General features: G+C 40.2%; 1 protein-coding gene across 16 annotated transcripts in view; it reads right to left on the reverse strand.

Moving 5' to 3' along the window:
• The window catches only part of LOC120305282 (golgin subfamily A member 4-like), a 162,415-nt gene that overhangs the window by 100,782 nt on the left and 35,282 nt on the right, over positions 1-26,351 (reverse strand). For 13 of the 16 annotated variants that reach the window (XR_005555996.1, XR_005555994.1, XR_005555995.1 and 10 more), the window contains 4 exons: positions 20,749-20,832; positions 19,840-19,987; positions 7,536-7,699; positions 345-500 (listed from right to left, as the gene is read on the reverse strand). Coding sequence is in view for 13 of the 16 variants with exons in the window: in XM_039336852.1 (XP_039192786.1) it covers positions 345-500; positions 7,536-7,699; positions 19,840-19,987; positions 20,749-20,832 (552 nt within the window). In the remaining 3 variants the exon portion in view is untranslated. The remainder of the gene's footprint in view (positions 1-344; positions 501-7,535; positions 7,700-19,839; positions 19,988-20,748; positions 20,833-26,351) is intronic. The other 3 variants (XM_039336859.1, XM_039336861.1, XM_039336862.1) reach the window with 1 other exon arrangement.

Consider the following 26,351-nt stretch of genomic DNA (forward strand, 5'->3'; position numbering starts at 1 on the left):
TATGTAGATTTGATCTATATAAAATCAATATTTCTGGACTCAAAACCTAGGAAAATACGTAGAATGATTGCACTTTGTATAAAGTTAGTATGAACTAATTATTTTCTGCAGAAGATTACTGTAAAATTCACAAACTCTTATCATAGTAATGACTACAAGAAAAACTCAGAAATATGAAGGAAAAAAGCCAAAAGAATTTTCCATATGAGAAACGAAATCATCCACAGAATAAGTTTTAACATTTCTATGTGATTTAATTCTCTTCTTAAGAGACCTGATAATTTATATTTACTTTCAAGCAAAATTTTCAAAATATTCAAAAACATTTCATGTTTTTTACTTACTGTTTGGAAAGTTTCTACTTCCAGTTGCATATCTTCAAGTTTTTTGTTGCATTCTGACTGTAGAGCCTTTTTCTGCAATTCTATTTCTTCTAAAGCTAATAAATTTTGTTGTTCTTTCTCTTTCATCGCCCATAGGTGATTCTTCTGGCATTTTTTCTGTATTTAAAATTATATATATATATATTTTAAAAAACAACCCAGTACCATCTCATCACTAGCACATAAGTGGTATTAGAAAAAAAAATCTGATTTTTTTAATGGAGGTATAATAAAGCCTATAATTTTAAGATTTTCATATTACCATGTGAACATGTCAAGCACAGTATTTTAGAGTGAAGAAAGGGCAGCATATCCCCATTATTTCACAGAACTTGTTAACTAATCTTACATATACATAGCAAAACTTGACAGCTTATACTGAAAGGTCTCTGGTGTTGCCGGTCACTGGCTTGTACCACAACTGAAATTTAGCCTCTCTTAACATAATATTAAGCACTCAGTTAAAGGGGTAAGATCTCAGTGATAAGAATAAGAGTATATAAGAGTAGATCTTTTTATTGACTGGATAGAAATTATTGTACACGTAGTCCTTAGTTAACAACTATTTGTTCAGTAACTGTTCAAAATTACAATGTGCTGAACAAAAGTACTTATGATTAGTACCTAAGTTACAGCTATTGCAATACCCCGCGGTCATGTGATCTGGGCTCTTGGCAACCCATTTGCACTTATGACAAATTGCCATGCCTCCCCCCCACGATACCACTATCAATAGCACTTAGACTTATATACCGCTTCACAGTGCTTTACAGCCCTCTCTAAGCAATTTACAGAATCAGCATATTGCCCCCAGCAATCTGGGTCCTCATTTTACCAAATTCTGAAGGATGGAAGGCTGAATCAACCTTGAGCCAGTAAGGATCAAACCCTTGGCAGTCAACAGAATTACCCTGCAATACTGCATTCTAACCACTGCGCCACCACATGATGAAGTGATTTCCATTTGAAATTCTCCTTGCTGGCTTCCTCAGAAAGTCAACAGAGAAGCAGGCAAGAAGGTTGCAAGCCCTGCCACAGGACTCCCTCTGGTTCCTGAGAGCTGTCTGGAAAAGGTCCACTGGACCTCATTTCGGGACACATCTTTTTCAATCAATTTCTGTGATGAGCCGAGGTGGCGCAGCAGTTAGAGTGCAGTACTGCAGACCGATTTAGCTGACTGTGTTCAGCAGGTCAGCGGTTCAAATCTCACCGGCTCAAGGTTGACTCAGCCTTCCATCCTTCCGGGGTAGGTAAAATGAGGACCCAGATTGTTGGGGGCAATGTGTGTGTGTGTATATATATATATATATATATATATATATATATATATATATATATACACATACAAACATTGCTTACTGGTGTACACCGCTTAGAGAGTGCTTGCACTTAAAGCGGTATATAAATCTCATAAATAAATAAATAAATAAAATAAATCAGTCTCTTTAGACTGAAAGAGCCGCCTGCCAGATTGATTTTGCCTGCACCAAGCATCCTATCCACTCTCAAATATGCTGGATGAAAAGCCAGGAATGATTTTAGCACACGAGATTTACAGCTGGTTCCAAATGCCCCGTGCTTCAAGTGCTCCGTGCTAAAATCCCACCATGGATTTTAGCACGGAGCACTTCAGTCAATATCTTTTGAAAGGGCTGTTCGTCAGATTGATTTTTCCCTGCACAAAAAGCCCTGTGGCTCTGGTGCTGACTAGAAAAAGTCTGGCTCTGACACTTGCTGGAAAAATCCTTTCCAACCTTTAGAAATATTTGCCTTAAAGCAAACACAGTGTTCCCGAAGGATAGATGGCATCATGCAGCAACTCCCACGATGGAAAGGGGAACTAACATACTGGGTCAGAGAAACGAAGCTCTAATTTTTGGGACTGCACATTGAGATGGGGGAAGGTTTGTGATAAACTGAAGAAACAACACTCCGGTCTTTGGGATCCTGGCTTTGTTTCTACAGCCTAGCATAGGAATTCTCTTCTACACACTCAGGGGAATTGCCTGCCTTCTTTCAGCAGGCATCTCATTTCACTCTGCCTGCTTAGCAACCACCACTGGGAGGGCAGGATAGTAGCTACTGATAAGAGGATCACAACTGACATCTTGCTTAATAAGGCAATGAATTATAACGAAAATTCCAGGCTCAATTGTGATTGTAAATTGACAGCAACCTGTAATGTCCTATTCTGCATCATATTTTATACTGGTTTGATTATTGTTAATGTTTCTATACTGATTTTAATAACAAAATGATATAAGAGACTTAGCTATATGAATTCTGTAACTTCTTAACATATTCAATTTTATGAAGTTTGTAAATTTGTTTATTTGTCATGTATTTTATGTTATTTCTCTTTTGAATGGGCCTCTTTTTTCTTTGTCCTTTTTTCTTTAAAATGTTTAATTTTTAAGAATGATATTGGAAAAATGAGAGATGAAATTAAAAATATGAATGATAAGATAGGTAACATACAACAAACAATGATGGAAAATGAACAAAGAATTCAAAAAATTGAAACAAAAATGGAGCTCGTTGATTGTAAAATAGAAGGGATGATACAGAAATCTGATCAAGCAAATAGGGAGTTGACTGAATCTATTGCTTTTCTGGAAATGAATAAAGCTTCGTTTTGTTTAAGATTTCAAAATATTGTTGAGGAAAAGGAGGAAGATTTGGGAGAAAAGATGGCAGAGATTTTGGCGGTGATTTTAAGCAAAGAAAAATTGGAAGTAAAAAGAGACATGGATGAAACATATAGAGTATACACAAATTATGCACGAAGGCATAGATTGGCGAGAGAGGTTCATATAAGGTTTACTAGAAGATCAATAAGGGATGAAATATATAAAAAAACGAGAGATGAATCAATAATGTATAAGGGTAAAGAAATAATTGTATTAAAACAAATACCACGTAGTATACGAAATCAGAGATGAGAATACCAATTTTTAACGACTTAATTAATTAAATATAAAGTCAAGTTTCATTGGTTAATACCTGAAGACATACTTTTAACTTGGCAGGAGAAAAAAAATGCAAGATAGATACACTTGAGAAAGCACAGGACTTTTATGAGAGTTACTTTTCACAAGGAGAAGAACAAGAAAGTAGGGAAGAGCTGGAGAGTAAAAGTTATGATGAAGATCTATTAGAGGAAGTAGATCGAGAGCGAGAAATACAAAAGTTACAAGAAAGAGAAAGGTTAGAAAGAGAAGTAAAAGGAAGACTTATAGAGACAAGAAGTACAAAACAAAATAAAAACAAAAAAATAGGTCAAGTTAAAAATGAGAGACATAATTAAGCTCTTTTCTATAATATCAAGAAAAAGAGTTTAGACGTTTTACAATTTAAGGAAATTAGATGTAGATGTGATGTATCTTTAGGAGGTTTACATAAAATAGGATTATAGAAAATTACTAGAGAAAGTAAAATTTAGAAACATTATACACAATATTAGCATAAAACAAGAAAGGAGGAATTATTATATATGTCAAAGAAAAATAAAATTAAATAAATATACTTGGATGAAAAGGGGTGAATTTTAATGTTGGAAATAGTATTAGAGTAGAAACAGTATATGCACTAAATAATATAAGAATATTAGTATGATCACCATGCTTAGATGGAATTCCGGTCGAGTCATATAAAAAAATGTGAGTGTTACTACAATGAATAATGTTGGATTCCTAGTAAGCAGTAGAATATGAAAGAAGGAAAATGTAAATAAGAAACAATGGGGCAATAAGGACAAATATTTCAAAGAAGAAAGAGGGGGGAAATGTAAAGAATAGAAGAGTACTGTTACAAACTGCTGTTAACAAAAAAGGATATATTACGTGTGTATGTATGTAATGTTTGATGTGTTTTGTTTTGTTTTGTTGGTCTAAAATAATAATAATAAAAATGTTTAATTTTAACCATATTAATTACAATTTGCCCTCATCATAAGGAGGATTGCCAATGTGAACTGGCTATTCCACTTCACAAAACAAAAGAAAAAAATGAATAGCTTCATACTGGAAGCCATAGACTACCTCCCCCCCAAAGATCAAGTTTTTATTTAAAATAATTAATTAGCTAAATTAAAACTAAATTTAAAACAAAATAGAATTTTCAAAATTCTGTAACATTTAGCACATGATGTTGAATTCCAGTTTAAATGGAAACTGTATCACATACTTCTAAGACTGATTATAGTATGTCACAATCTTTTCAGATGGTCCAGAAACTTTCACAACAAGACTACTTAATGTGACAATGGAATCATATAGATAACTAGTTCTCAAAGCCAGTAGTTTGAATACAGGCTCAGTTTATTATGTTTATCTTTACAATGCTATTCAGCTCGAAATTAAGTTATTTGGCAGCACAGGTAGTCCTCAACCTAAGACTTTAATTCAAACCAGAATTATGGTTCTACATTGTGACACTTGTTAAAGGAACAAGTGAGATAGGGTGCCTCAGGGGATTGGGGAGGTCCTTGGAAGGGCCAGGTGCATACAGTAACTCCCAGGGCTCCCCACTCCCTCAGGCACACAGTGCTCTTCTTCCTGCCCAGCTGGGACCCACACTGTGGGGCCTCCTCAACCCATCAAGCATTGGTCTATTGACTTTTTCTGAAGATTGCCTTCCTATACAGTGGCTGCATGGTGTCATCCCAGAAGTGGGCACCATTTTGGAAGCAAATACAATTCTGGGATTGTGAGAACTGTGACCACTCCCAAAATGATGCCCACTTCTGGGCAGCACCATGCAGTCTCTGTATAGGAAAGGCTGTGCAACAGATCAGCTGGTACTCCTTCCCAAAAGTGATCTTCAGAAAAGATAAATGAAGTGAGGTGTAATGAAGAAGAGGAAGAAGTATCAGACCCAGTCGAATAGGAAGCAAGCTCCAGGCCTATGGTGTGAGATAGGCCCAAGGGACACAGTGAAGCAGGATGTGGTGGGGGGGAGAGATAGGTGGAAAGGGACAGTTGAAAGATCCCTGGGGATAGTTGTAAGGGTGGACAGATTGCAAAATATCTGAATTTTGGGTATGTGGCCCTGGGGCACTGCAGCAGCCATAATTGAGGTACAGGTCAAAAGTCATTTTGTTCAGCATCACCATAATTTTGAATAGCTGATCAAATGGTTGTAAATTGTAGACTACCTGTAATCCTGGTGGTTAGATGCTCTTTCCCAAGCTATTCAAAAGCATGTAAGGTAAGAACAGTATTAATAAAAAGAGTGTTTCTAGAATGTGCTAAACTAAAACACTCAGTTCAAGAATATATTCAAATTTTTTAAATGCAGATGAACACACAAAGTCAACAAAATCTTCTTTTAAAAAACTGAGCACTGTAAATTATTAAATCATTCAAATCCAAAAGTGCTATTTTGGTTTCTAAGAACTAGATTTCTTTTCAAGATCACACATCCCAATTCATAGAAACTTAGAGTAACTCACAAAATGTACTGCAAGCAACTAGAAATGGGGAAATTTTCATACTTTTTAGCTTAGTATGCTGTGTAAACATAAAGAAAAATATTTGTAGCTCAGGGTTAAATTACAGGCGCCTTGTTGCCCTCTGACCTTGGTTTCTTGTAGATGTTTCATTATCTAAATGAGGTAATTTCATCAGTGCTAGTAAAGACTGGGATTTGCTTTCAGTTTATATTCTTATGACTTGCCCTATCAGTGTCAATGGGAGTGGTCTTACAGGTTCTTTGGTTTGGCTGTTAACTGTTCGCCTGTTTGGCAGTTTCTTGATTGATGGTCTGATGTTAATGGTCATCTGGGTGTTGACTTTTCTGCACAATATGTAGATGTTGTTTATGTCTATATGTCTATTGATAGCCAATTTGTCAGAAAGCCAAACTTTCAGGAATTCCCTAGTGTTTTTAGACTTGGGTTGGTCTAGGATGGTCACAGGTTCCCAGTTGAAACTATGGTTAAATCTGTCCATATGTTGTAAAATTAAAGAGTTTTCATCATATCTTCTGACTGCTATCAACAAATATCAGCATAACATGATAAACGTCAAGGAACAGTTGGAACAGACCACCACATGAGAGCACATGGAGAGGCTGGCTACAATCATTATGACTACTTCCCAGAGACATGCCAGAAAAAGGAAAACCAAACTTCAGGCTAGCTGATTCTGTTTCAGAATCTAATCTTTGATTTCATGATGGAGCTTTTTCAGCAAGCTCCCAGGAACTAAACAGGTGGTAGCGACTTCAACCTTCTTGCTGGTTTCACTGTTGACTTTCTGGAGGAGCAGCAGAGAAAATTGTAAATGACAATCATGTGATTGTGGGACACTTGGCAACCCATTGTTAAGTGTAAATGGACTGCCAAACACCAAGATCACAATCACATGACTACGGGGATGCTGCAACTGCCATAAGTTTGGGCAGGGTCATAAGTCCCTTTATTCAGCACCACTGTACTATTAAACATTCACTGAATGAATGATTGTAAGTCAAAAACTACCTGTAGTTCATCTTGTCTGTTTCTCTCTGGTATACCTAAAAGGCTGACACAACCTTCCCTGCTGAGCTTCTCTAGAAAGCCAGCAGGGAAGGTCGCAAGTCTCCCCCACCTGCATACCTTCCCTTAGCCCCCTGCACTCATGCATACCAACCAGTCATGCACCCCATGCACTCATCCTGACTTATTCAGTACCAGCCCTTTCTTTGATCTGCATAGACCTTTTTACATATGTTGACTTATTTGAGTATCCCTTCAGACCCACTCATGCCCCCAACCCACTCCACAACCTCCACAACCCATCCTCACATCCCTTGCACCCAAATGTTTTCCCTAGCCCAAGAGATGCCTCTCACACATCATCCTCAACCTGCACAATGACCCTCCCCCACCCACTCACATCCTCCCCCATCCATTAACAGATATACCTCTCTGAGGGCTTGGGACTTACGACTTCCTGCTAGCTTCTCAATTGATTTTGGTGTAGGAAGCTGCCTCACCTAACAATCATAGAATTCAACTAACAATAGCAACTGCAATTACAAGGAGCAATGTGATCACGCTTTATCATCACATCACTTAGAAACAGAAATTTGGTTCCCAATTGCTATGATGAGTCAGAGATTATGTAATATTATCATGATTAACTCTGAATCTATTTTATTAATACTAACCACTTCCTGCTTCATCCTTGTTAATTCCTGTTGAAGGCTCACACATTTTTCTTCATTTGCTTTTTCAATAGCTTTGATTTTTTCATCCATTTCTGCCTGCAATTTCTTGTGGGCTTCTTCAGCCATCTGAGCTGCACTTAAAGCTTTCTCAAGCTGTTCAAATGCTATAAAAAAAGCATACAACAAATATAAAATTAATTATGAAAATTCAGGCTAAAATTAAAATTTTCACTTAGAGATTATGTTTTCATTGAATTACTAAATTATTTTTTTAAAAAAGCTTCAGGTTCTACATTATACTTGTATCCATTTTTTAATCTTCTAAATGTAAAACAATAACATTCAGATACTGTCAATGTGATGGGAACAGTATGTTAGTTTACAAGAGGGTCTCTTTATCAGAAACCAAGTAAGCATGCTTGGACATAATTGGGCTTTGGTTATGCTTGTAGTATACTAGCCAAACTGTGCACAAAAACAATGCTTATACCATTAGGAAGGAATTCTGTAAGTGGCACACATATCAGTCTGATATGTTAATCTATGCCTTCTCCATCTTCTTAAAAAGATACTAATCTTTAGAATGTAGATATCCACCTTACTAAAATCAAAAAGAAAAGTTGAGGACAACATGTATGATGATCATAGCATATGGCTGATTGTGATTTGGAACATAAGAGAAGAAAATGGCAAAGAACAGGAATTAATAAATGACATGAATAAAAGAAAAAGAAACAAATTGTGTATATCTGAAACTAAGAGAAAAGAGAAAGATACTATATTTAAATGAAGGTAGACTAATCTTATGGACTGAGTAAAGGAATAAATTGAATTATGAACAAATGATAAACAAAAGACTCAATCTAGTACACATTATATCATTTATTATCACAAGTATAGAATAGGAACTTATAAATTGATATAGGTTACACCCCAATAAATTTAATGGAGGAATCCATTGAGTTTGGGGGTAAATTGCAACATTCCAATTGAATAAGTTAGAATAGGAAAAATTATTCTGCTAACAGACATGAAATGAATAGATGGAATGAGACAGGTGACTGGACCCATTTGTACATCAAAATTAATAAGAATATGATTACTGGTATCTCCTTAAAATGTATTTTTTTTGAATGCAGCAATTGTTTTAAGCATAAATATAAACCTACAATGCTTTTTCCAGTACAGAACAGTTTTTTAAAAAAAATATCATAAATTGCAATGAAAGTATGATGTTATGCTAGTAAGTAATATGAAAAAATGTTGAGTGTAATTATGAAGTGAGAGGCCAGGAAGATGATCCTGATGGAAATATGTATAAACCATTACTTGTGAAAAGGGTCTGAAATATATTTTGTATCCAGACAAATGAATAATATTTGGAAGCAGCTCAAGAAGATACTTCCCTGAATTACTGAAGCGTAAGAAGGAGGCAGGGTAGAATGGTGTGGAGCACTATCAGCTGTAAAAGATTCTGTTACTAGAGACCAGAGCTCCTCAAATCCCGGGCTGTGGACTGGTACCAGGCCACAAACTGTTAGGAATCGGGCTGTACAAGAAACGGGCGAGTAAGTGAAGCTTCATTTACACATGTGCAAGTTCTAGGTTGCAGAGGAAACCCATCCCCCTGCCCCGAAATTGTTTTCCATAAAACCATTCCCTGGTGCCAAAAAAGTTGGGATCACTACTATAGACAATCTTAAATAAAGTAGTTTTAAATTTTGTTTTGAGTTGATTAGTGTTCTGTTCTACTTACTGGGGTTAATAGGCAGCCCGATATACAGCAAATTGCTGTATACTCCATTTATGGAATTCTTTCTTCCAAGATGTTCAATTGATGTGCAAATTCTCTTCATTTCAATGCCAGGTGAAACCTTCCTATTATCATATGCTTCTTAATTTATTTTTAATTATATGTTAATTTTTGTTCTTTTAGTTTTTGAAAAGTTCTCTTGGCTGCCCCCTGATTTCTATGGTGTTTTTATTTTTGCATTTCATTATTCCTCATCTCTGTATGTTTTACTATACACTGACCAAAGAACTTTAGCTACTGAGCAGTTTTAAATAAATATGTGAGAACCCAATTAAAAGGAAGTACATTTTTAAATCTATAGATAGAATAGCTAAAACATTTCAATACAAATTAGGATTTACTATTCAAATGCAATAATCCAGCAACATGCAGTTCTGGTTTAATACAATTGCAAGCACACAACACCAAGAAAAAAAGCTAGACACGCAAAAAGACAAATAGCTGAATTAGGAAAACATGAAAAAAGACATAACACATCAAAGGAACACATTTGTCTTAAAAAGTATAATCATATGCATCTCAGGCATTCTAACATTGTTATAATGTTACATCGTTATTCTTTCTAGTCAATTCTAAACAAAAAAAATCTCATAAATACACATACACATGCCTAGTAACCAAATTAATTTTTATTCATTCAATATTTATCTGAATTCAAAACTATAAAAGTAGTTCTGATGTATTTGGAGGGTTTTTTTTAATTAGGAGGGTATGTTTTGCAGAAAAGGTTTTAAATTTCTACATTTGCATTATTTTGACAATACATGGCCATTGTTTTTATCTAAATCTTTTTCTGCAAGCTGGTACTCTCTAAGCATCCTTTGTAATTCCCAAAATTTAAATTCCTTAAGCAATTCAACCAAACATTAGGTCTAGTGTATACAAATAACATTAAGTCTATGTAACTGCCACATCATACATGAAATATGTTCACTTCAGTGCTTAAATTATTGTAACATAATGCCCCCCTTTATGGATTACTGCCTTGTCGTGGCGAAGGGGCTTGCGTAACTCAATGAAGCTATAAGCTATGCCGTGCAGGGCCACCCAAGACGGACAGGTCATAGCAGAGAGTTCTGACAAAATGTGATCCACTGGAGAAGGAAATGGCAAACCACTCCAGTATCTTTGCCATGAAAACCCTATGGACAGTACTAAAAGGAAAAAGATATGACGCTGGAAGATGAGCCCCTCAGGTCGGAAGGTGTCCAATATGCTACTGGGGAAGAGCAGAGGGCTAGTACTAGTAGCGCCAGAAAGAATGAAGCGACTGGGCCAAAGCCGAAAGGACGCTCAGCTGTGGATATATCTGGTGGTGAAAGGAAAGTCCGATGCTGTAAAGATTTTTTCTCCATAGGAACCTGGAATGTAAGATCCATGAATCAAGGCAAGCTAGACGTAGTCAAAAAAGAGATGACAAGACTGAACATCGACATCTTAGGAATCAGCTAACTAAAATGGACAGGAATGGGTGAATTTAACTCAGATGACCATCAGATATACTACTGTGGGCAAGAATCCCTCAGAAGAAATGGAGTAGCCTTCATAGTCAATAAAAGAATAGGAAAAGCAATACTGGGATACAATCCCCAAAATGACAGAATGATCTCAATTCGAATCCAAGGCAAACCATTCAATATCACAATAATCCAAATCTATGCCCCAACCACTGGTGCTGAAGAGGATGAAATTGACCGGTTCTATGAAGCCCTACAGCACCTTATAGAATTAACACCAAAAAATGATGTCCTTATCATCATGGGGGATTGGAATGCTAAGGTAAGAAGCCAAAAGATAACCGGAATAACAGGCAAGTTTGGCCTTGGAGTACAAAATGAAGCAGGGCACAGGCTAATAGAATTTTGTCAAGAGAATACGATGGTCATAACAAACACTCTTTTCCAACAACCCAAGAGACGGCTCTACACATGGACATCACCAGACGGTCAACATAGAAATCAGATTGACTATGTGCTCTGCAGCCAAAGATGGAGAAGCTCTATACAGTCAGTAAAAACAAGACCAGAAGCTGACTGTGGCTCAGATCATGAGCTTCTCGTTGCAAAATTTAGGCTTAAATTGAAAAAAGTAGGGAAAAGCACTAGGCCACTCAGGTATGAACTAAATCATATTCCTGATGAATATACAGTAGAGGTGACAAATAGATTTAAGGAATTAGATCTGATAGACAGAGTGCCTGAAGAACTATGGATGGAAGTTCGCAACATTGTACAAGAGGTAGCAACTAAAACCATCCCAAAGAAAAAGAAATGCAAGAAAGCAAAATGGCTGTCTGAGGAAACTTTGGAAATAGCTGAGGAAAGAAGGGAAGCGAAAGACAAAGGAGAAAGAGAAAGATACACCCAATTGAATGCAGAATTCCAGAGAATAGCTAGAAGAGATAAGAATGCCTTCTTAAATGAACAGTGCAAAGAAATAGAAGAAAACAACAGAATAGGGAGGACCAGAGATCTCTTCAAGAAAATTGGAGATATGAAGGGAACGTTTCATGCAAAGATGGGCATGATAAAGGACCAAAATGGCAGGGACCTAACAGAGGCAGAAGAGATTAAGAAGAGATGGCAAAACTACACAGAAGAACTATACAAGAATGAGCTTAACATCCCAGATAACCACAATGAGATGGTCACTGACCTCGAACCAGACATCCTAGAATGTGAAGTGAAATGGGCCTTAGAAAATCTGAGCAACAACAAAGCTAGTGGAGGTGACAGTATTCCAGCTGAGCTATTCAAAATCTTAAAAGACGATGCAGTAAAAGTGCTACACTCAATTTGCCAGCAAATTTGGAAAACTCAACAGTGGCCACAGGATTGGAAAAGGTCAGTTTACATTCCAATTCCAAAGAAAGGCAATGCCAAAGAATGTTCAAACTATCGCACCATTGCACTCATTTCACATGCTAGTAAAGTTATGCTTAAAATCCTACAAGCTAGACTCCAGCAGTATGTGGATCGAGAACTAACAGAAGTACAGGCAGGATTTCGAAGAGGCAGAGGAACTAGAGATCAAATTGCCAACATACGCTGGATCATGGAGAAAGCTAGGGAGTTCCAGAAAAACATCTACTTATGCTTCATTGACTATGCTAAAGCCTTTGATTGTGTGGATCACAACAAATTGTGGCAAGTTCTTAAAGAGATGGGAATACCAGACCACCTTATTTGTCTCTTGAGAAACCTATATGCGGGTCAAGAAGCAACAGTGAGAACTGGACACGGAACCACTGATTGGTTCAAAATTGGAAAAGGAGTCCGGCAAGGCTGTATACTGTCGCCCTGCCTATTTAACTTATATGCAGAGCACATCATGAGAAAGGCAGGGCTAGATGAATCAAAAGTTGGAATTAAGATTGCCGGGAGAAATATCAACAACCTAAGATATGCAGATGATACCACTCTAATGGCAGAAAGTGAAGAGGAACTAAAGAGCCTCTTGATGCGGGTGAAGAAGGAGAGTGCAAAAGTTGGCTTGAAACTCAACATTAAGAAAACCAAAATCATGGCATCCGGCCCTCTCAATTCCTGGCAAATAGATGGGGAAGAAATGGAGGTAGTGACAGATTTTATTTTTCTGGGCTCCAAGATCACCTCAGATGGGGACTGCAGCCAAGAAATTAAAAGACGCTTGCTCCTGGGGAGGAAAGCTATGGCAAATCTAGACAGCATACTAAAAAGCAGAGACATCACCCTGCCAACAAAAGTGCGTATAGTCCAGGCCATGGTTTTCCCAGTTGCAATGTATGGCTGTGAAAGTTGGACCATAAGAAAGGCTGAGCGCCAAAGAATTGAGGCCTTTGAACTATGGTGCTGGAGAAACTCCTGCGAGTCCCTTGGACTGCAAGGCGTTCAAACCAGTCAGTCCTAGAAGAGATCAACCCCGACTGCTCTTTAGAAGGCCAGATCCTGAAGTTGAAACTCAAATACTTTGGCCACCTAATGAGAAGGAAGGACTCACTGGAGAAGGGCCTAATGCTGGGAAAGATTGAGGGCAATAGAAGAAGGGACGACAGAGAATGAGATGGCTGGATGGAGTCACTGAAGCAGTAGGTGTGAACTTAAATGGACTCCAGAAGATGGTGGAGGACAGGAAGACCTGGAGGAACGTTGTCCATGGGGTCGCGATGGGTCGGACACGACTTCGCAATTAACAACAACAACAACAACATAATGCCTGGATGACCTTTGGGAACAGGGGAAGAGATGCTGCCTAGGAAAACAAATCATTCACAAAAGGCAGAAATCCCCAGTGACTTGGCAGTCAGAGAAAGGAACTTAGGAAAAACCTGTCCTAATGGATCAAGAAGTTGAGAATGGAGGCGGAAAATGTATGCTTTCAGACTTGCAAGATTGATGTCAGCCCTCACATGTAAATCAGAGACAGGAAATATGACTGCATGAATTAATTCTACTTCATGGTAAGGCTACATTAATTGAATCTCACAAGTCTTAAAGCACAAACTTCTCAACACCATATTTAACTGCTTGATACATTATGGCGAATCCTTCCAAAGTTTTTCTCTCTGATTTTTGGTTAAAGCCTTTCATGGCATGGCACCAGCCTACATGGAGAACTATCTCACCCCAATGGATTGGCCCATCCCACTCACTCTGGCAAAATGGGCAAGCTTGCAGACCCTGTTGGTCAAGGGACCTGGGCTGTCAGGGTCCAGAGAAGAGCTTTTGCAGCCATGTCTCTCACCTGTGGAATATTAAGCCGCTGGAGGTGAGAGACTTGCCTATCCTTTTAGCCTTGAAAAGGCCTCAAAAGTGGATCTACCATTTGGCTTGGGCCCCAAAAGGAGTGCATCATGGTGGAGGTGGCTAGTGGGTTAAGAAAAAAAATCCAACTCCATTCTATTTGCTATTGCTTCTTAGTTTTATCCAATCCTTGTTGATTTTAATCTTTTTTAATGCTCTTAATGTTTTTATAATTAGGCTTTTATTCTGCTGAAACCCACCCAGAGTTGTTTTGTTAATAATGTGGGCAAACATAGCAATTAATAAACAATAAAAATAAATAATGTTCTACCTTCAAGCAACTTACCCTATCTAAATATAGAAAAGAAAATTGATCACTATTTTGTTCTGTTTTAGGAAATATACATTTCAAATGCAAAGAAAATCATTGAATACCAATTGCATCTTTTTTTATTCAGAGTATTCAGTTTTTTCTAATAAAAATAGTTGATGTTGAAATTAAAATATAGCACGAAATTAATACATTACCTGCAAGCAAGTTCTATAACAAAAAGCCAAATATTTCAGTGTATTGATAGATTTAATTGCAATGAATTAAAGGACCCTACTTTGGATATTGCCTGAGAAGCATATAACTTACTTTATAAAGCTTATGCAAGCAACAGTTTAATTATGACAATAAAGAAATCCCTTACCCCAATCCTGTTCATACAAGGCTTGGGAAAGGCACCATGATTCACTTATTGGCATGTGTGGATGCAAAAGATTAAATGCTTAGTGAGATTTTAATGCAATATACTCATTGGAACAGAACCAAATGCAGTAACTATCTTACATGTGCATTTTTATGGATTGTCTTATAACTGCTTTATTGTATGGACTTGTCCATTACATTCATACAAAGTCCCAGGAGTGCACTCTATGGATCTGCGTGCAGTTTTTTAATTTGAAGTTTTCATTTTAAGATCTCCTGTATCAAATACAAAATGTCCCATCTCACATTGAAAATATTTTCTGTTTGAGTTAAAAACATTTCAAAAATGATCCAAGCAGCTATACTCAAAAAGGGACAATTTAAATTCAAAAATTCAAAAACATTTGAATATGAAACATTTTGCACATCCTTAATAAACTGTATAATTAGAACAATATAGACCAGTGATTCTCAACCTTTCTAATGCCGTGACCCCATAATACAGTTCCCCATGTTGTGGTGACCCCCAAGTGGGTGTGGCCACCAATAAGAGGGAGTAGGACAGCTAGGGAAAAGGGAAAAAAATGGCGGACAGCATGGTTTGGCGACCCCCATGAAATGGTCATTCGACCCCAAATGGGGTCCCGACCCACAGGTTGAGAACCACTGATATAGACTGTATAATTAGAACAATATAGACCAAAAGTTAAGGCTTTTAAAAAGTAATTATCATGTTCTTAAAAAGTAATTATATGTTCTTATTGTTTGGCATTTCGTTTTGCTTTCAAATGTGCCAAGAATTGCATTTTTTGCACAGCACTGAAAAGAGGCTATTAGTGAAAGGACTAATCAGGCTCAAAACAGACCCTATGCAATTATTACAAAGTTCCTTTCTTTGCAAATTATTAAATAGCATGTGTTCAATACCCCTTCCTCAAACAATTTCTCATTCAGTATTTTCTATTTCTCATTGTGTATCTTTCAATCAAATAGTATTTAAAGGGAATGGTCCTTTTGTAAATCAGCAAACAAAACACAGCTTACAAGTTAAAGTTACAATACAAAACAGTGTTAACAGTGAGAGAGAATGAAAAAGGACAGAAACAAAGTGGAGGACTTCAGTTATAATGCACATTGATAAATCTTGCTCTAAATCTGAAGTCTATACTAGAGTTTTATTATATAGATTTTCTAATGCAAATTCAGATGATCTCATCTTTTTATTTAAGGAAAAATAGATAGCTGATGTGAAATCACTTTTTTCAGAATGTGATGTACTCCCACCTCATCAACCAACGGACTGTGCTATAAAGAGAATCCCAGAGGCTAAGTTTTCTAAACCGAAGATGTATACAATGGACTGGTTGCTGAATACATTAGAGAACTTCGTAGCCTGGTGGCTTGTGTAAAAAGGTGGTCTGAACACATGTTACCACTTCCAAGACAGATTAAATGAAGAACTGTATTACAATTGTCTACCCAGAGGGGTGCCCAATCTTCTCAGAGACTGGTACCAGTTGGCTACCAACATGGAATTAGATTTGATAATTATTGACATCACACTAGTTAAGATAACTGACCTCATGCAGCTAAGAGGCACTCGGCTGGCCGAGGAGTAAGGGAAGTGTTCCAGGGACTAGAAGGGAGAGACCCCCTCTAGCTAAGTGACTGATGAAGGGATTTTATTGTGCTTATGATTTTAGTATGTTTAAGTTTGATATTAGCATTTATTTTATATATAGTAACCATTTTATATTGATACTTATAGTGTTATCATGTAATCATTGTTTTGTTATTTTGTAATCATTATTTTGTAGTTAATTGCTTGATCAGATGCTATATATATATATATATATACACACACACATATAATATATAATATATATATATACATATACACACACAAACCGCTATCTGCACGCTCTCACACCACCACCCAGCACAGATCAACTCTGTAGCCAAGACACTCATCTCCAGAACAAAACGCTTAGCTGACGAACAACACCTAAAATCCGAACTACACACTCTCACCAATATACTAACATCCAATGGATTCCATAGAAATAAGATTACAAACCTAATCCAAAAAGAAACCCCCACTAAAATCCAAGACAAAGAACAAGAAAACGGCAAAGCCTCCTCCCATACATAAAAGGCACCACAGACAGAATCAGTAAGATCCTCCATAAACACAACATCAAAACAGCATTCTGCACAAACAGAAAAATATCTACCATCCTTAGAAACCCCAAAGATAAAATTGAATTAGAAAATCAAGGAGTATACGAAATCCCATGCACCACTTGTCCCACCACATACATCGGACAAACCAACAGAAGAATAAGTGCACGCATTGAAGAACATAAGAACTCAGTCAAAAAAGAGGAACCAACATCTTCCCTGGTCCAACACCTTAAAGCCACAGGACATGAAATTGACTTTAAAAATACCAGAACCATTGCCAAAAGTGAACATTTTAATAACAGAATAATCAGAGAAGCCATCGAGATAGAAAAACGCCCACACAGCATGAACAAGCGAGATGATACCTCCCGCCTACCAGCCATTTGGAAACCCGCCCTTATTGACAAACGACTCCATAACCCCAAAATCTTAAACCCCTCTGCAACTCAGACTAACCTGAGCACAACCAAACAGAACACTCCCCCAGCCAATCAGAGCACAGCCAAGCCCCTAACCATTCAGAACACACCTCCACCCAATCAGAACACAGCCAAGCTCCCACCCAATCAGTTCATACCCCCACTGGCAGTTAAAAGGAAGAAACAGCTAAGACCACACATTGCTGCTCAAAGCAAGAAGCTGAAAACACCAGCCTGAAGATGACGAATGTGACTTCGTCGAAACGTCGCCAAGACACTTCCAAGTTTACGCGGGAGAAAACCCGAACAACCAAAGACCTATATACATATATATACATATATACATACATACATATACATATATAAACATATATACATACATATACATATACATATATATATTGTAAAAGTAAAGGCTTCATGCTTTAGGTATAGGTGATTGCTTATATGAAAAGAGCACAGTAAGGGGAGGGGGAAAAGGAGTTACGGATGGAGCCTGGGTTGCTGTGTATGAGTCATCATCTAAGAATTGTTTTTTTGTGCCATCTTATGCCTAGTACCAAGACCTGATCTCTTTGTTCTGAAAAGGTATAAAAGGTGGAAGACATCTTTTCTGGTTGTTGCCTTCATCTCTCTACCAGCCACGAAGAGAGATGGGGTCACCCAACTCTATTTTGATCAAAGTAAAAGTTGTTTGCTTGCTGAAACCTCGGCTCAGGAGTTTCTTTGGCTCTTTTAAATTCCTGAGTAATGCTGGGGCAATTGTGAGGCTAACTGGAAAACCTTACATCCTGGCGCCTAAACGTGGTGGAAACCACAATGGCTCTCCCCTCACATCTGGAGACCCCTGTAAAGGTCCCAGCGAGCCTTCAATTCTCAGCAGGACGAAATCAGCGGCAACTGAATTGTGAGTCTTAGAGCGCTCCCAGGTGTTTGACCTGGAAGATTCTATGCTTCAACGTCAATGGTGAGGTCCATGTCTGATGAACCTGAACGCCCAAATTCAATGAGGTTTCATGCTTCTCTGCTGACGGGAGAAATTGCAACAGGCGCCTTGGTAAGTAAAAGAAATACAAAAAGCTTTGGAAATCCTGGAATAAGGCAGGAGGTTGATCTCTCTATCCTCTATAGATAAGCATAAAAATAAATGAATAAATGTAAGAAAAGAGGAAGCCAAGAAACTGTCTTCTAATACAGGATAGAGTGAGTTAAGAGAAATAATTGAATTGGTATGTAATTTTTTTTTTTGCAGAGGTTTTGGTAATTTTGGAATAAGATAGGCAGCTGATCTCCCCGACTAGTCCTCCAAAGGAAAAATTAATTACAAAATTCCAAATTAATTAAGTGAAAAGGGAGGAAGCCGAGAAACTATCTTGAAAAAAAAAAGAAAAAAAAGAGAATCGTCAGAGTAATTTAAACAAACAAATTAACTCAAAATGTAATCCTCTGCAATGTGTTTTGAAAAATTGGGATTTTTCAAGTGGCTGTTAAGTTTAACTCTGTCAGACAACGTCTAGTAGTGCTTTGTGTTGATGTGTGGCCAACTTATTTTATGGGCCTTGGGCAACAACCTTGGCTAAGAGAAGGGTCTGTGGACTTGGATATTATTAATAAGCTTACAGATATTCTTGCTATACAAGGGCGGATGGATGAAGAATTATATGCAGGGTTTTTCTTAAATTTGAGCATCCAACAGGACATTTTAAAACAATGTGGCCTGTTAGTCCCTCCAAAGGTTTTGAATTTGGTCTGTCCAGTCTGCCCAGAAATAAATAAGCTTCAAAAGAAAGCAATTCAAACTTGTCCTGAACTTGAAGATTACCCACCACCTTATGTGATCCCGACTGCTCCTGGTGCTGCCTCTAAAGCTCCACCCCTGAGCTCAGCTGCTTCTTCCCCCACAGCCCCCTCTGTCTCTTCTCCGACCTTGCATTCAGCTGCTGCTTCCCCCGCAGCCCCCCTTCTCTCTGTCTCTGAAGATGAAGATCCTGATGAGGGATCGTCCTCTGCTGCATGGGCAATTGTGAGGCTAAGTGGAAAACCTTACACTGATGTCACTACAAATTAACTATTAATTGGTTGATTGAATTTAAAAGATGATCTCTGCCAAGGACTTGACAGTTCATAATCAGTTCATCTCCTTGAAGATCAAATAAAAATTAGTTGATCTAAATGTAAATGTACAACCTATTTGGGTCTCCTTAAGAAAAAATGCTTAGTAAAAATGTGTAAAATAAGGAAAACTAGAGTTCTTTCACCTAAAATCTTCACAACATGTTGTTTCTGCATTTTTGAGTAGATATCATAAAGAACTATCTGTACAATGTTCTGAAAGACAAATGCCTTGCAACTTTTTAAATAGTGATGCTAGTTTAAATGATTAGAAAAATGAAACTCATGACTATCAGCATAAATATAAATAAGCGGTGCAAAAAAGAGTCACTTGCTTAGCTAAGCAATCAAAAATTTTTACCAGATTTTTCCGATTTATCTTTCTGTTTTTTTAGTTCTTTACTCTGCAAAACCATCTGCTTGATATGAATATGCAACTGGGCAATTTCTTCCTCCTTCAATTCCAGAGTTTCATGCATTTGCCGTTTTGTTTCTGCTATAACCATGCCCTATAAAACAGGTGAATGCAGGCAAAAGATGTAGTCTGTGAGAATATGTAAATATAAAACAAGCTCAAAAGCAGAATACAATTACTATTTTGCTTCTTAAATCACCCACTTTTGTGGTTGCATCAAAATGAAGTGCTGAGAAAAAATTTAGCATTTATTACACAAATAAAATCTAAAGAAACAAAAAGCCAAGGAGAGGAGGAAACTATCTAAAACAGTGGTTCTCAACCTTTTTAATGCCGTGACCCCCAACTGGTCATAAGTCGAGGACTAAACCAGTCGTAAGTCGAGGACTAAACTGGTCATAAGTAGAGGACTAAACCAGTCATAAGTTGAGGACTTTCCCTGCCCGGGAGCGCCACGCATGCGTGGTGCTGCCCCCTGCGCCAGCCGAGGCGTAGCTGTCAAGTGGCAGAGACGGAGCAGGCCAACCACCAGCTGGGCCACCAGCTGGCCCAGACCAAGGGAAGTACGGCACCCACCGGAAAAAGGGAAAAAATGGCAGACAGCCTTGCTTGGCGACCCCGTGAAATGGTCGATCAACCCGAAATGGGGTCGCAACCATAGATTGAGAACCGTTGATCTAGAAGGTACTGAAAGAAATATGAACAAACATTGCTAAGTCTATGCTTATCCAAAAGAGATCAGAAAGAATGAAAAAGAGAAATGTTTCAATAATAGCTATGATAACTTTTCATTTTTATTATTAGAATTGACATCACTAAAAAATCATGGCACTTCAAAAATTGTATATTGCTTACTTTATCTTGCTCTAACTGTTCTATCAAGTTTTTGCTTTCACGTAGCTGAGTAATGAATTTGGTCTTTTCAGCCATATGACAATCCTAAGAAACCGAAACAAAATAAACTTTAGAACACTCAAAACAAGTAATTTTCTCACATTCTTCTATATGGCTATTTTTTTTAAAATATAGAGCCCACTTCTTCCTTAAAATATATGTTCTAAGTGCTTCAGAATTTCCTCTAGCATATAAGATTAGGATGAACTTTCCAACTTACATAATAAATATTGATTAACAGTCACTGAAATATACCACATTAAATGTTCAATAAAAAAGTAGATGCATGGAATAAGAAAGTAGATGCATGGCATGTGATCGGTGAAAAAAATTACTATATTTTATAATTTAATGGATTTAAAATTATAATTAACCCAAGAAAAATACCATTTAACATGAACTGCATACCTATATCTCTTTTAGCATATGATGGATGAAAAAATAAATTTGTACCTTCGACTAAACCCAAGTCATATAGCAACACTGATTCATATGACATAGTAATATCATCATGTATTATAGGCTCTCTTGTACAGAGGGTTTTTTCAGTATTTTAACTTTGTACTGAAAGACATTTTTTCAAATACTGATGTTCCTTTGAATTATATATTGATAATTTAAAACAAAGCAACAACAGAAATAGAAACTGAATGTAAACAAACCCTATACTCACTAGCACTAATGCTGCTGCCTAGTTGAAATATCTGCAAGAAAAACACCACACTCAGAGAAGGGGCGTTGTCTTACCTGAACGCCTTTTCTCAGCACGGAGATAGAGAATCCACCAATAGGTTGAGACTGTATTCCTGCCCAATCAGATCAGTCAGCCAAAGTTGCCACACCCGTCCTGGACCATGAGATCCCAGTCTTGACATGAGCGAAGCCATTGACTGACAGCAAGACGTTGTGGCTCACCATTAACTTAACCTGGACCTATATGACCTATGAGGGTGGGAGTGGATTCTCCATCTCCGTGCTTAGAAAAGGCACTGGAGATGGAGAATCCACCAATGGGACATACCAAAGCCTACTGTCCCTGAGGGTGGGAAATAGACTGGTCCCGTGTGTTACTTTGGTGTACGACCTGCTGGAGGACCCTCCTACCAAAGAAGGCCTCTGCAGAGGAGAATCTATCAATTTTATAGTGACAGATGAAAGATGTAAACGCTCTGCAAACTTCCTCAGTGGAGGCTTGAGCGGCCCATGCCGCGGAGGTGGCTGCATTTCGTGTGGAGTGTGCTGTAACCCGTCTGGGGATCGGTAACACCTCTGCCTGATAAGCCCCGGCGATGCATGCTCTGATCCATCTACCAATTGTGGAGGATGAAGCCTTCCGACCCCTGGAGGAGGAGTGGAAGGAAACGAAAAGAGCTTCTGAACTGCGGAATTCTGCTGTTCGTGATGTATAATACCTAAGAGCTCTACGGACATCTAATGTATGCCATTGACGCTCCCGGTCATGCGCTGGATTCGGGCAGAAGTCCGGTAGCACTATCTCCTGTGACCTGTGGAATAGGGAATTTACCTTTGGGATGAAAGTGGGGTCTAGTCGCAGGACTACTCGATCCCTGTGGAAAAAACACAGGTCCTTCCGTATCGAGAGTGCCACTAATTCAGAGATATGTCGGGCCGACATGATTGCCACCAAGAAGGCTACCTTATGGGACAGGAAGTGGACATTGCATTCTTTCAGTGGTTCAAATGGTGCCTTGGTGAGCACCCGTAGGACCCGAGGTAGGTCCCACAACGGGTACCTGTGTACGGTAGGAGGCCTAATATTCGTGGCCCCTTTAAGAAAGGAACGGAGTAACGGATGATGGCTCAGTGACTCTCCTGAGTTACAGGAAAGAACCGTGGAGAGGGCAGCGATCTCCCTACGTAGTGTGTTTGGGGCCAAACCCCTCTCCAGGCCGTCTAACGGGTAGTCTAAGATGTTGGGAACCATTAGTTCCCCGTCGGACAGGTTCCGGCCGGAACACCAAGATTGAAAGTTTTTCCACATGGTCTTGTATATGTGATTCGTGGAAGGGCAGCGAGAAGCCTGAATTACTCTGATGACCCCTTGCAAACATAGTTCTCTCATTAAAATCGAGCGCTCAAGTGCCAGACAGCTAATTTTAACCACTGGAGTTCTGGATGGAGAATCACCCCGACTGAGTGAGACCCGGTCCGGGGGGATCCGCCAAGGATCTGTGAGAGGCTCCTCAGGTCGGCGAACCAAGTCTCCTTGGCCAATACAGTGCCACCAGGAGTATTTCAGCTCGCTCCTGGAGGAGTTTGCATATTACCGCCGGGAGGAGAGGCAATGGGGGAAACGTGTAAAGCAGACCCTATGGCCACGCACTCCAGAGTGCATCTGCTTGTTCTGTTCCCGCGGATGGGAACCTGGAAAAGCAGCAGGTCAACTGGGCATTGGCCGGTGATGCGAAAAGGTCTATTAGCGGACGGCCGAAGCGGTGACAGATTTCTTTGAAGACCCTCGGATGGAGGCACCATTCCGAGTAATCCACTGTTGCCCTGCTCAGTAAGTTGGCCTGAGTGTTTGCTTCCCCTGATATATGATCGGCTCTGATAGAGGCAAGGTTTTGTTCTGCCCAGGATCCCAGCAGTAGGGACTCGTACCATAGGGAGCGGGATCGGATGCCCCCTTGGAGATTTATGTGAGCTTTGGCGGCCACATTGTCCATTAGGACTAATATGTGCCTCCGTGCTAACAAGCTGTGGAAGTGTCGTAGGGCTAGGTGGATGGCTTGTAGCTTGAACCAGTTTATGTTGTGTCGAAGGTCCGATGTGGACCAACGGCCCTGTGTCCACTGTGTCCGAGGGTGTGCTCCCCAACTGAACAGACTTGCATCGGCCGTGAGGACTAACCTGTTCAGCTCCCTGAAGTCTGATCCTCTGAGCATGGCTGGGGAGATTTACCACGCGAGGGAGCATCGTACCCGTTGTGACAGTCTTACTCTTTGCTGTGAGGCACTGAGGTTCTGCCTCTGGAAGGGGAGCATGAACCATTGCAGTTCCCGGGAGTGAAGTCTGGCCCATGGAACAATTGCTATGGTCGATATCATCTTGCCCAACACTGGGAAAGACTGGCCAATGTTACTGACTGGTATCGGCATAATTGGAGCACTAGCTCTCTTATGCTGTGCCGGCGTTCTTGGGATAGGTATACCCGGCACTCCACTGTGTCTATGATGGCCCCCAGGTGCAACAGTCTTGTTGCAGGTACCAAATGGCTCTTGGGGAAGTTCACTGAGAACCCATGGTCCTGGAGCAGCTTTATCACCAGTTCTAGGTCCGACATGGCGGACCGGGTGGACGACAACTGGATTAATATGTCGTCCAGATAGCATTGGACCCTGACTGGTATCACCCTTAAGTGAGCTGCCAGGACTGCCAGGATTTTTGTGAACACCCTGGGGGCTGAAGACAGACCAAACGGTAGCGCCCTGTATTGGAAGTGACGTCCCCTGTATGTGAACCGTAGGAACCGGCAGGGGCCAGAGAGATAGGGATATGAAGATACGCCTCGGTGAGGTCGATAGATGTCAAAAGATCCCCCTTTCTTATGCTTCCCAATATGGAGCGGAGCGTTTGCATTTTGAATTTGCAGTATGCCAGATGGAAGTTCAGGCCCTTGAGATCTAGAATGGCTCTCCATCCTCCCAACACCTTGGAGACGATGAAGAGTATGGAGTAAAATCCCTGTCCTCTCTGGTCCAGTGGTACGGTTCTATGGTCCGTATACTTAGGAGATGTTGAACGGCTTCTTCATGAGTTTTTTCTTTGTTCGGTTCCGAGGGTAGGGACAGGAGAGGAACCGATTTGGGGGTTTGGAACGGAATTCTAGGGTAGGCCATAACGTACGGTATTGATCACCCATGCATCCGTGGTGGTGGCTTTCCACTGGTGAGCAAACAGGGAAAGTCTGCCCCGTATGGGAAGTGCTGATGGGGAGTCATCTGGATCGGCAGAAAGGCTGGCCGCTCCCTCGAAAGGGCCGCCTGCCCTGCGCTTGTTGTCTGGGCCTGGGAGTTTGTCTATCTGCCTGTCTTTCCTGCCTATCTTGTCTGGTCTGGAAGGGTTGTGATGGCTGAGAATAGCCAAACCTAGCCTCTGCGTGAAAAAACTGCTTCCCTGAGTAGTGATTTAGGCGTTTGTCTTGTCTTTTAAGGACATGTTTGAAGACCTTGCACTTGTCCTTGTTTTCTGTTAGATAAGGATTTAGCGCCTCCCAAAATAGTTTGCCTCCCTGGTATGGGGCGTTAGTCAGCTTCCATGTGGATTTTGCATTGGCTTGCCAGTGTTTCAACCAGAGCATGCGCCGGCCGGTAATGGTAGAAGCTATGGCTCTTGCCGAAAATCTGGCTGCCTGGAGCGATGCGTCTGCCACGTACTCCATGGCCACCACCATCTTACTGAGGTCCTGGTGTATGCGGACATCCTTCACTGGTATCTGGTTCTGTAACTGTCTGAGCCAGCTGAGTGTGGCTCTGCTAAAGAAGAAGGCAGATGTTGAGGCCCTGATTGCCCATGCGGTTGTCTGGTACATTCTGTGGTAGGTGGACTCGCATTTTCGGTCCTCGGCCTTGAGGGCCTCCGAAAAATCCCCAAATATAGCGGTGGATGACACTAGGGGCCCTAAGGGCTCGTCCACCGTCGACACTTGCAACGCCTAGTCCAGCTCTTTGGCCACATTGTACAACCTTTTGTCGGTGTTACCTGGGAGAGGAAGGGAAGCTGGGGAGGCCCATTGCTTCCGGATCGCGTTCATGAACAACAAGGGACATGGGATGCGGTGTTGGGTCGTTACCAGTTCGACGAAGTTAGGGTCCGCTTCCGCATCAGGGAGAGCAGGAGCCATTTCTGTTGAAGTTCCCGAACCGAGATGCACAGTGGAGGTGGCCTTGCATAGTAAGGTGACAAAAAAGGAGGGGCTAAATAGCCCGCTGAATGAAGGGACTTCGAGTGGAATGTCCTCGTCCCAGACATTTGGACCTCCTGCTCTATAGTGGCCTGGTCGAGATAAGAATCCTCGGAAACATATGACTCCGACAGGGAAGAGGGGTGTTGATTGGTCTCCGTCTCCTGATGTTGACCGGGACGAGACATGGTTATTCCCAACTTGTGGACCTGCATCCCAGCCTCGAGGGCCCGGTCTACCGCCTGTGCGATCAGTATGGCTAAGCGGTCTCCGATGGTAAGGAGGCCATCTCGTAAGGACGTAGCCCTGCTGCCGTGGGAGTGAATGTGGCCTCGGGAGCCCCCTGAGACACCCGGGGAGAAGAGGATTGGGAAAGGGAAGAGAACTCGCCTGTCCCGCATCGCGCCGGGGACTGAGAGGATTCCCCCGTTGACCAATTCCCAAAGGGGATGTTGGGGGCCCCAAAGGTAATTCGGGAGCTATGCCTCCAGCCTGAGTCCTCTTCAGTCTGGCCCTCTTCTGTGCTCTGGAAAATTCCTTTTCTAGGGCCTGGTGTCTCCTGCTTGCCTGTTTGTCCGTTTTCTTGGAGGATTTCTTGGTAGACCTGGCCTTAGTGGCCGCCGCCTTATCAATGCCTTCC

This window comes from Crotalus tigris, unplaced genomic scaffold (genome assembly GCF_016545835.1).
Source record: "Crotalus tigris isolate CLP2741 ecotype Arizona unplaced genomic scaffold, ASM1654583v1 scf7180000017666.379230911805:20528666, whole genome shotgun sequence".
NCBI lineage: Eukaryota > Metazoa > Chordata > Lepidosauria > Squamata > Viperidae > Crotalus > Crotalus tigris.